At 53.6% G+C, this 10,377-nt stretch overlaps 2 protein-coding genes across 2 annotated transcripts in view; one reads left to right on the top strand and one right to left on the bottom strand.

The window, feature by feature from the left end:
• Positions 1-8,006, bottom strand: part of pard6gb (par-6 family cell polarity regulator gamma b) — a 37,366-nt gene extending 29,360 nt beyond the window's left edge. The window contains exon 1 of the mRNA XM_056583443.1: positions 7,957-8,006. Coding sequence (XP_056439418.1) covers positions 7,957-8,006 — 50 coding nt within the window. The remainder of the gene's footprint in view (positions 1-7,956) is intronic.
• Positions 8,007-9,994: 1,988 nt separating this feature from the next.
• Positions 9,995-10,377, top strand: part of jarid2b (jumonji, AT rich interactive domain 2b) — a 90,208-nt gene continuing 89,825 nt past the window's right edge. The window contains exon 1 of the mRNA XM_056583442.1: positions 9,995-10,031. Coding sequence (XP_056439417.1) covers positions 9,995-10,031 — 37 coding nt within the window. The remainder of the gene's footprint in view (positions 10,032-10,377) is intronic.

The raw sequence follows: 10,377 nt of genomic DNA, 5'->3' as shown, positions 1-10,377 counted from the left end.
AGTAAACCATACGTAGCTTCTCTAGCGAGGGCTGTGTCGTAGCATGGAGTGTGACTGTGTGTGGAGTGCAGGTGTGTTTTACAATGCGTAAATCTCCGGCGATTCTTCATTGTTGCACCAAGTGTGTTTGTGTGTCACGGACACCGCGTGCATTCCCTTAACGTCAGTCTTTCATTCTGCTCTGTGATTTACGTCTCCTGGGGTTCGGAAGAGAGTGTGTGTGTGTGTGTGTGTGTGTGTGTGTGTGTGTGTGTGTGTGTGTGTGTGTGTGTGTGTGTGTGTGTGTGTGTGTGTGTGTGTGTGTGTGTGTGTGTGTGTGTGTGTGTGTGTGTGTGTGTCCCCCCTTAAGGATCCCTGTGTAGCCGAATCAACACTTCCGCTCTGTTCTCGGCTCCGTCCTCACAGGCTGTACGGGAACCCATGGAGGACAATCTTTCTCAAAGACGGAAAGAAAACAATTTGGGTCCCCAATTTATTTTTTCCCTCCCCCTGTTATCGCTCCATGGTGGAGAATAAATCAAGCAGGTACTTTTCAAAGATATACCCTTTTGGGTCTTTTCTTCCCCCCCCCCCCCCCTCCTAACAGTCTTACTTATTACAAAACATCCATTCTTTCGGGCTGACCCCTGGTCCTGGCTGTCTCTAAGCCCCTCAGTGCCGTGCCTTGTTGTTGTTATGGAGGTTGTGTTGTGCTGCTGAGCTATGGCAGCGTGAGACCCGCGCATTCCCTCTATTGTGAACAACACGCGTTGGTCACCAACACGCTTCACTTTGTCATCCTGTGGTCAATATCTGTGTCTGACCCCCCCCCCCCCCCCCCCTCAATGTCACACCACCGACCTGAGAATTAATCCTCAGCAACCACAGAGCACGGTGGGACAGGGGGAGGGGTCCAAGTCTCTATGGATTGGTTATTACCCCCCCCCCCCCGTATGCTCGGCGGCTGTCAGGACGTCACTTTGTACCCCTGCAAGAGGGGACCGGTGGAAGATGGGTCAGAGTCACGGGGGGGGAGGAGGAGAGGTCCTACCCCCAACAGTCCAAAGATTGGCTTTCGCTACTGTGGTACGGTTGTGTTGGTTTCTACAGGAAACGGTTGTCATTCGCAAACTCTTGTGGCGTGTTCCCACGACCCATCCGCCGAGCGGCGGGAACGGGAACAGGGGGTGTCGTGACTCGAGGCAGTCGTCGAGTAGTTCTGCGTACTGTAGGAACGGGGCAGGCGTTCCCCCTCCCCCGTACATGGCCATGACTGGCAAGCGAGCGTGGAGTGAAAGGGGCACAGCAGTTTGGATATCTAGATATGTGTCAGCGTTTCGTCAGCGGGGACCACCGACACAGACGTTCACAAGACGCAAACCACCGCTGTGCGATCCGCTCGTCTCAGAATGCAGAATCCCCTTTATTTTTTTCCTGGTGCTGTTTCCCCCCTCCCTGCTGGTTTCTTTCTCCCTCCCTCCCTCCCTCCCTCCCTCCCCCTGAATCGACTCTCTTGCTGCCATTACTCAGCGTCACGGCGACGCGGAGCTCGCAACCTTCAGCGGGGCGGCGGCGGTTACCACTGGTTACCGTTGAACGGCCATGTTTACTCTCTGCTGTGCTATCCCCCCCCCCCCCCCCCCCCTCCAGCTGTTTTCAGCTGGGGGGGGTGGAGGCTGTTGTGTGGTTGTGTTATTATTTACTCGGTAACACCTCCAGACTCCTCAGAGACACGCCGAAGCCTTCGCCTGCCTTTGCTTCTTTCTTCCACGCTGCTCCTCTCCTTCGGCCCCCGAGCCAGCCAACTCCTCTCTCTCTCCCTCCCTCCATCCCTCTCTCTGCCTCTCTCTCTCTCTCTCTCTCTCCCCCCTGTTTTGTTTTGGGGTTGTTTTTCACTGTGTGTTCGCCAAGGGAAACTCTGGAATCCTCTCTGGTCTGATACTACACAGCTGTGTGAATACTGCTCTCTCTCCATCTCGCTCGCGCTCTCTCGCGTTCTCTCTCGCTCTCTCCCCCTCCCTCCCTCCCACCCCCTACTTGGTGTGTGTGTGTCTGCAATTGAGCAGATTATAAGCGGCTTAAAGGGCCCTCTGTGATTATTCAAATGGTTGTCTGCGTGATGTAGGTCCGCTGGCCTGACGTAACCTACATGTGTTTGTGTGGAAACGTAAACAGTCCTCCGATGTATCCACTACATCGGTGCCTTTTTGTGAACCCACAATCTTTCCTCGGCCCGTGTTTTTGTAACGCTCCGCATTTGATTTCTCCCAGGCCTCACAGCAGGGAGCCTGGAGTGTTTTAGTAAAAAGCCAGGAATGGATGCCAGACTCTGGGTTGAATATCAGGCCAGCGCCTCTTGGAGCCACTGGGAGAGCGAACCTGACGAGGCCCCAAGAGCTAAAACAGGTCAGGTTAGCAGCTCTGAATGTGGTACGCTAACGCAAAGCTACCGTTGTCGCAGAACAACGATAACCCACACGACCCGATGGACACAAAAAGTCAGCGACTGTATTGGAATTCACACGATGTATACTGCTTAAAAGCTACACGTCGCAGGAGAAGTGTATCCTCCTCTACCAATATACAGCCATGATCCCACCGGAAAATGTGTCTTTCAGCTCCGGGCTAGATTGAAATTGAATACTGAAGAGGCTGGTTGGCATGTGATGCAGCCTTCCATTCTACCTTTCACCACACGTCCGTGTTCGGAGCCGAGGCCTCCCCTAGCCAGATTGACTGCACCGCCAATCAATAGTCAGTCGCCCGGGCACTGTGTACACACGCACACATCTTTATAACTCTCTTGCCACGGTTACCACGGTGACCGTAGAACACGTGCGTCCGTGCACACACACACCCGTTTGCGTGCCATAAGTGTGGAGTTGATGCTGGGCGGGGGGGGGGGGCTATGCCAGGGACCCTGTTGCTATGGCAACCGACACTGTACTTTTTATTTTATTAAATCCCCGCCCCCCCCCCCCCCTCCCTTGGCTCCTCGAAATGCTCAAAGATCCCCTCAATGGCGTGGAAGTATGTTGAACCTTGAGTATCTACGTGGATGTGTGGGAGTTAATACCGCGGTCCATTCAGTCGCAGGAACGAAGAGGTACACGGCGCTCGCCGTCTGGGCCGCTCAGGTCAGCCTCGGCGATGCTCAGTCGCTGACTCTGCCGTTGTCTCCCTAAGAGAAATAAGATGATGTTCTATAGCTCACTTAATGTTCCTCGAGCTGCACAGTCACCCTGGGTCAGTGTTTCAGCCTGCAGTTTATAGCTCTCTCATCTGTTTCTGTTCTGCTTTGCCGTTGCTGGTGGCACTCAATCTTTTTTCAAACCACACTTGGCTCGGTTTTTTTTTTTTTAACGCTGTGACACGGCTCATTATTTAATGACTGTTCAGTTTCCTGGAGGACGAGGTTTGCCAAATGATCTACAGATTATACAATCGTAGCCGCCCAGCGCCCAATTTAAAGGGCAAGGAACAGATTCGGTTGAACTGTAGACCAACCGACCTCATACGACTCTTTTTAATGTTTAAAGCGGTTTGGTTTTGAGTCACTCGCACACTCGAGTCACGTGACCAAACAACACGAGGTTATGACTCGGTCGGTGGGCATCGGGGGATTAAGCGGGCGAGAGATGATATCCCCCACTGCTATCTACGAAACCTCAGCCGATATAAACGACAATAAAACACGCGCGTTCCGCACAATAGACCCCCGCTAGACCCCGGTGTTAAGCGCTCAATCTGCTCTCTCTCCCCCGCGCTACACGCTCCGGAGTGGCGCTAACTTAATTTATTTAGCTTCCCACCACCCATGCTCCCCCGCCAGCCCAATTACCAGCTGTAGCTCTGCACCGGGTGCCCATCTCTCGCTCTCTCTCGCTCTCTCTCTCTCTCCGTACCCGTCTCTTGCTGTCCCTCACACGCCCTCGCACTCTCTCTCGCACTCTCTCTCGCTCTCTCTCACGGTCTCGCTCCCCCAGCGTTCGCCTCCAGTCTCTCGCTCGATTGTAATCTCGCTTTCGACCGCTCTTCCTCACTCTCTCTGATATTCTCTCGCCATCTCGGGCTCTCTCTCTCTCCTCCGTCCCGACCCCGCCCACACTCTTCTGTACTGTAGTTGCTGCTCCGAGCTGCCCCCCTCCCCCCCCACACCCCCGGACGCCACATTAAACAGCCCTCATGCATCACCTTCATTCTTCAGCCATGCCATTAGTCCCCCTCGCCACTGTACCCTCTCTCTCTCTCTCGTTGTCTCCCCCCCCCCCCCCCCCCCTTGTTTCTCTCTCTCTCTGTTGCTGTGCCCCGTCTCTTCCCTTCCTGGGCCCCTCGTGTGTGTGTGTGTGTGTGTGTGTGTGTGTGTGTGTGTGTGTGTGTGTGTGTGTGTGTGTGTGTGTGTGTGTGTGTGTGTGTGTGTGTGTGTGTGTGTGTGTGTGTGTGTGTGTGTGTGTGTGTGGCGAGAGAGCAGTGGGGACAGTGTTGGAAACAGGGATCCCAAGCGGGGAGGTGAAAATCATTTTGTAATTGCCTTCTTTTCTTTTTTCTTCCGCACCAGCAGTTGTGCTCTAGAATGGACTCCCAGGATTACTCTCCAAGTCCCTTAAATCCTGGCTTTGTTTCACTCACACACACACGCACGCCTGGACGCACACAAACACACACACACAGCCAGTTTTACGGCCGTGGACACAGAAGAATCTGGAGGTGACCGGGGTCAAGTATACATTGTGTTGTAATATATCAAGAGGCCTGGAACACAAGCGCCTCTACTTAGCCTTCATTTATCCATTGCTGCTGGGTTATTTAACTTTCACTCTGTATTTTGCAAGGCTAGGTTTTAAGTGTTTATTTATCTTTGGAGATCATATTTTCGGCAATATTGCGCTATTGTTGGATTTAAGTGTGTATTCTGGGCTAGTGTCTGTTTTCAGTATTTTGAGCATGAGCAAGTGTAGTTGTTTAGCATGGTGTCGGCTTCCTGCATGTGTAGATTTGTAGTGTGTCTTTAGGTGATGTAGACTTGTCTAAAGTGAAGTTCACGTGCGACGACACTGGCCTGTCCTTCCTGTCAACCGTCAGCCCAGCCCAACGCTGCGTTGTCTAAGCCACCGCACTCTCTGGTAATCTTATCTGCCTGCACAATCTGCATTAAGCCTGGCCTGCAGTCCCTTAACCTCTTCCAGGCCCCCCTTTTGTCTGAGCGCGCCACACGTTTTCTTTAAAAAGAAAATGGTTTTCTGCTGTTTTTTTTTATTTTGAACAGCTTAGCTTAAGAAGGCCTGACAGTTGGAATGGGTCAAACTACCAACATTTATTATTTCACCACAAGCCCACACAAACCCTCTTTTTTTGCAATAAACTCTTTCTACGAATTCTGTTTTTCGGAAAAGCACCCTGCTGCGTGGTGGACCTCAAACCCACTTGTGCAACGCCGACTGACTGGTTAAATGACCAGGTCATCCCAGTGGTCTACCTCAGTCTAATCCCTGGCCCTATCAGGGCGTCCACTCTCCTCTCCCAGTCCCCACACGGGGCTCCCACGTCCAACGCCACCCCTAGGCAGACTCTCTCTCCACTCTGCCGCCTTGCCCCTCTTCTCGACGCGAGCGGTCCATCGGCCACTCGATCCCTGGCCCATCCCAGGGCTGCGTTGCCTTATCATTTAGTCTCCGTGCCCGTTGTTCTGGCGACCGCTATCTGGAAAGCCCCGCGCTCATTTCGTGAGCGACCGCGGTGGAGCCGGTAGCAGTGATGTTGCTTTGCTGTTGCCCGTTTGGCTGTCTGTCATGTTTACCGGCGTTCATGGAGCTATCTCTCTGTGTTACGCACACCGCCACTCAATGGCCTGGAGGCTATATATAGATGTAGAGTTATCGTACTCGTGTCCTGTCGGTGAGTTTGATTATGAATGCTGAGGTAGGACAGGAGCAATACAGAAACTTGTTGGCCCTAAGTACTTTGATCTCTGTGTGGTGGGGTGTTGTTTTGACATGGCTTAGAAAGTTGTTTTTGAATTTGAAACCTTTCATTGAATTGAGTCATTTCACAAGCGAGCAGGTTATGACTGTAGCTTTACAGTAAATGTGGTGCTTTTATATTGTTTATTTTGCAACGCTGCCACTGATACCCCCCCCCCCCCCTCCATGCTGAACTCGCACTGATCCAGACCCGAGCAAACTCATCACTTGAACCTAATGGCAACATGCACTCCATGAACGGTGGCAGGGGAGGATCATGGGAAATGTAGTCCGTCTTAAATGCCTCCCTCCTGCTGCTCTGTTCCCCTGTAGCCAAACCACCCACGCATGCTGTTTTTCAATTGTGTTCGCTTGCTTTACCTCCTTCACAATCGTTTGCTACATCATCATCGCGGTGGCTTCTAGGCGAAGGGTGCAATCTGCCATTGTCAGAGTAATGGGACATTGATTGAGATGAGCAAAGCTGGCGTTGGCCATTATTCTCCGCCGAGCGGTGTATTGGATGTATATTACTCCAGAAACCACAAACTACACTCGCACTGACGTTAACTTCACGCCGTACATCACGGGCAATCTTCTCTCCATTTCAACCTAGCGTGTTAAATGTCCGACGTGGCAGAGAGCTCGACACTCTTTAACATCGCCGGGTTTAACATCCCGGGCTTGGACCCAAACGAGTCTTTTTTTTTTTTTGCGTCTTTTTTTAAGAATAACACGCAAGGTGGTGTGTGTGTGTGTGTGTGTGTGTGTGTGTGTGTGTGTGTGTGTGTGTGTGTGTGTGTGTGTGTGTGTGTGTGTGTGTGTGTGTGTGTGTGTGTGTGTGTGTGTGTGTGTGTGTGTGTGTGTGTGTGTGTGTGTGTGTGTGTGTGTGTGGAGCTTGGCCGGCGCGCTGCGTGCCATTGGCCCTCTGCGCGGGTGTTTACGGCCGGATCACTCAGCAGAGCCACGGCACCGCGGGAGCGTCTGTCACCCGGTGGCAGGCGCTGCCTCCACAGCCTGCCCAGAGCTGACGGACTGACCGCGGGCCAGCTGGAAAGGAGGAGGAGGAGGACTGACTCAGGGCAGGACTCACTCTGCGTCTCCCAGCTCCTCTAATGGCCGTAAGAGGGGCTTCTGAGCACCGTCCACGCGAGATTGTTTCTCTTTATCCGAGGTCGACGGGGTGACTGTGTTCTCAGTGGCTCGCCGCGGTGCCGCTCTCTGTAACCCTACATTTTCTTCCCTCCTACCTGATTCTATACCTCTCTTTCTCTCCCTCCTCTCTCTCTCTTTCTCCCCCTGCTCTTTCTTGCTGGCTCTCCCTTCCTTTGGCCTGTAGGTGTTTATCAATGCGGCCATTGTGAGGGCTGAATGAGCGGAGTGGCTCATGAGACCGCAGTGACAATGGGCACATGCCCCCCCCCCCATTCCCCACTGTAGCCTGGGTGTGTAGCTGGGATTCTGGGTGTGTAGTTGGGACTCTGTGTGTCTGGGGGGTGTTTTGTGTGTGTGTGTTTCGTGTGTGTGTGCGCTTGCTTACGAACACTTTGGCTTTCTTCATTCATTTCAGCGACAGGTGTTGCGGTTGAAATAATACCGACCAACGCCTACTCGCAATCCCGACAGAAAAAATAAAACACACACAAAACGCGCCCACACCCCGTCTGCATGGTAACACAACACGGGCACGTCTTCAATCAATCAGTTATTACCCTAAAACACCAGCGCCGCCTGGAAAACACCTTCCACCTCCGGAGGAGAAAATGGAGGATGTAACCGACACCGGTAATCTTAACAGGAACACAACTGCCCGTCGGAAACTGCTGAGAGACGCCGGAGATACTGGATACGTCTTCTATTTTTTTTTTTTATCGTTTTTTTTCGTTAAAGTTTGAAATATTGTTTCCAAGGCGACGTCTGGCATTTGGGATCAGTAGAGTGAGTGCAGTTAATCATCACACCACCAAAGCGCTGTGCGATTGCCCTTTTCCCCGCCCGAGGTGTCTGTGTTTCCTACCCGGGGTGCAGCCTGATCCCGGGCAGGAAGAACTCTATTCTCTCCATCATTTTTCTTGTTTTTATTTTGTCTTGTCAAAAGAGAAAAATCAGCCTGCGGGCCAGTTTTATAGTCGAGATAAAACAAAATGAGCTGCTGGCTCTCCGACTGTTGGGCTGTGGACAAAGGAGTGTTTTGGCGGGCTCGACGCGAGGCAAACGGCACAGAGTTTAGTAAACAAGTGCAAACGGCACACACTGGCTGTGTGTTAATGTTGTCTCAGCGTTTTAGTCCGTCATGTTTCTGACTCACTCACTCACACAAGATGGCTGCTATGTGGGCTGCGTCTTTTACTGCTTGGCACCTCCGCCCTCCTGAAGGGCCAGGCCTCTTTGTTAGTGCCTCCCTACCACAGGAAGGAGCTGAGGAGGAGGAGGAGGAGGAGGAGGAGAGGGGGGGTCCACATGAATGAACACCCCCCCCCCCCCCCCCCCCCCCTGCCTGCCTTTCCTAAACATTAACCTCATGAGGAGAGGAGCGATGGTCTTCATTACTCTGTTGACGGCGAGCTCCGCGGACGCTCCGCTCCTCCCAGAACTAGGTCAGCACCGACCGGACCCCCCCCCCCCCCCCAAACTCCAGCTCAAGCTGTTTGCGTACACTCGCAGTGATGACCTCCCCGACGGCCCCCGGGAGAGAGTTTGTTCTGGCGACATAGCTTTTCAGAAAGCAGCCCTCTTGGTGTGTGTGTGTGTGTGTGTGTGTGTGTGTGTGTGTGTGTGTCCGTCCCCGTCCCCGGCGGTGCTCTGCCTGATGTTGCCGTGAGCAACAGGGTCTCTGCAGTCATGTGTGAGCTGCGGAGAGAGAGGGAGAGACCCCTGGACGTGGACAGGGGAAATATTTGCCTGGGTGGTGGATGGAGAGTGATTGGCAGAGGAGGGCGAGGCAGCACTGAACGCTGTGGAAAGACTGGCAGATGGAAAAAAAAAAAAGGAGAGAAGTCTGCCTCGCTCTCTCTCTCTCTCTCTCTCTCCCTCCCTCCCGCTCTCTCTCTCTTTGTATGTCTCCCGTGCTTCATTCACTCTCTCACACGTTTCACAGCACGCTGCTGTTGTTGGGGAATGGCTCCGTCGCTCCGCCCACTCCCGCCCGGCAGCCAATCCGCGGCTGCTCCTGCCGCTCACCTGATCCGATTGGCTGGCCCTCGTTGGCTGGTGAATTAAACGGGATTGATGGGTAATCTGGGCACGGGGGGGGGGGGGGGGGGGGGAGTGCGGGGCCCCAGAGTAGGGGCAGCAGAAGGGGGCTTAGGCCACTGGGTACTTGGGTCCTGGGTGCTGGGCTAATTCTATTAATTCTATTCCAAATCTATTATCAGCTGTGTTTCCTTTGTTTCCCCCCCCACCCCCGCCCACCCCCACTCCGTTAGTCCACCTGTCCTCTATCGGCATTCTGTCCCGGTGTACAAGTCACGGCTTCACCTTTTCTGAACAAAGACACTCATCGGACAAAGGGTAACAATAAAATATCTGTTTTTCAGAGTGGTTGGTCGTTTACTTGTGTTGTCGCAATTAAACTGCAACAATGGTGAGGAAGATAAGAAAACATAACACGCCCCGCCGTGGATCCTGCCAGATTTTAAGCGCCGTCGCTTCGGAGTGGAGGGGGAGGCACGACAGAGACGGGAGACGGGAGACGCTGGCCCCCCCGGGGACGTCCGCGGGGTCGCACCTCTCCCTCTGGGCATTGTCACGGCTCTAAATGACTAATGGGGGGGGGGGGGGGGGGGGGGGGAAGTGAAACCAGAGCCGGAGCCCGGCCCGGTAATGAGTGCCAAGCCGAGGGCCCGGGCCCACTGTACGCCGACACAAGAGCCCGATTGTGTGCTTTGTGCCGCCTTGTGAATCTTGGACACCGCTCCTCGCTCGCCCGAGCCAGAGGGAGACGAGAAGTACACGGGTCGGACGAAGTCGTCGTCGTTGTTGTCGTTGGAAGTGCCTCTGCTTGTGTCGTTGTTGGTTTGCGTTCCTAAGAGCGGGGGCTTAGGTGATTAGACGCGATGGCGGCTGGGGGCCACGTGGTCTGCGAGCCGGGCTGTAAATGTTCAAACGTGTTGACATGGGGATTTACATACAGCCGGGCGACGCTGGCAATTAACAACGACAAATCTTGTTGTTGCCACGAAGCACCAATGTGTTTTCCCTCCCTCTCTCTCCGTCTCTCTTTTGCCGTCTCGCTCTCCCGTGTGTGTTTTTAATGCATGAGCTCGCATTGTTTTTCCCTCCCGTGCGTCGCACCGTAACACGCCGTAATCTCCCGGCACACACCGTGCTGGGTCCACGCGGGGACCAGCGAGCCATCAAAACCGGCGGGCCGTGGAGCACCTTTTAAAGATGGCCATTCGCTTCCCGCTGGGTCAATACAATATTGATTTGTAAGCGT

The sequence above is a fragment of the Gadus chalcogrammus genome, chromosome 22 (assembly GCF_026213295.1).
Source record: "Gadus chalcogrammus isolate NIFS_2021 chromosome 22, NIFS_Gcha_1.0, whole genome shotgun sequence".
Classification (NCBI taxonomy): Eukaryota; Metazoa; Chordata; class Actinopteri; order Gadiformes; family Gadidae; genus Gadus; species Gadus chalcogrammus.
Note: the sequence above shows the minus strand (reverse complement) of the source record. Positions and strands in the feature narration are given on the sequence as shown.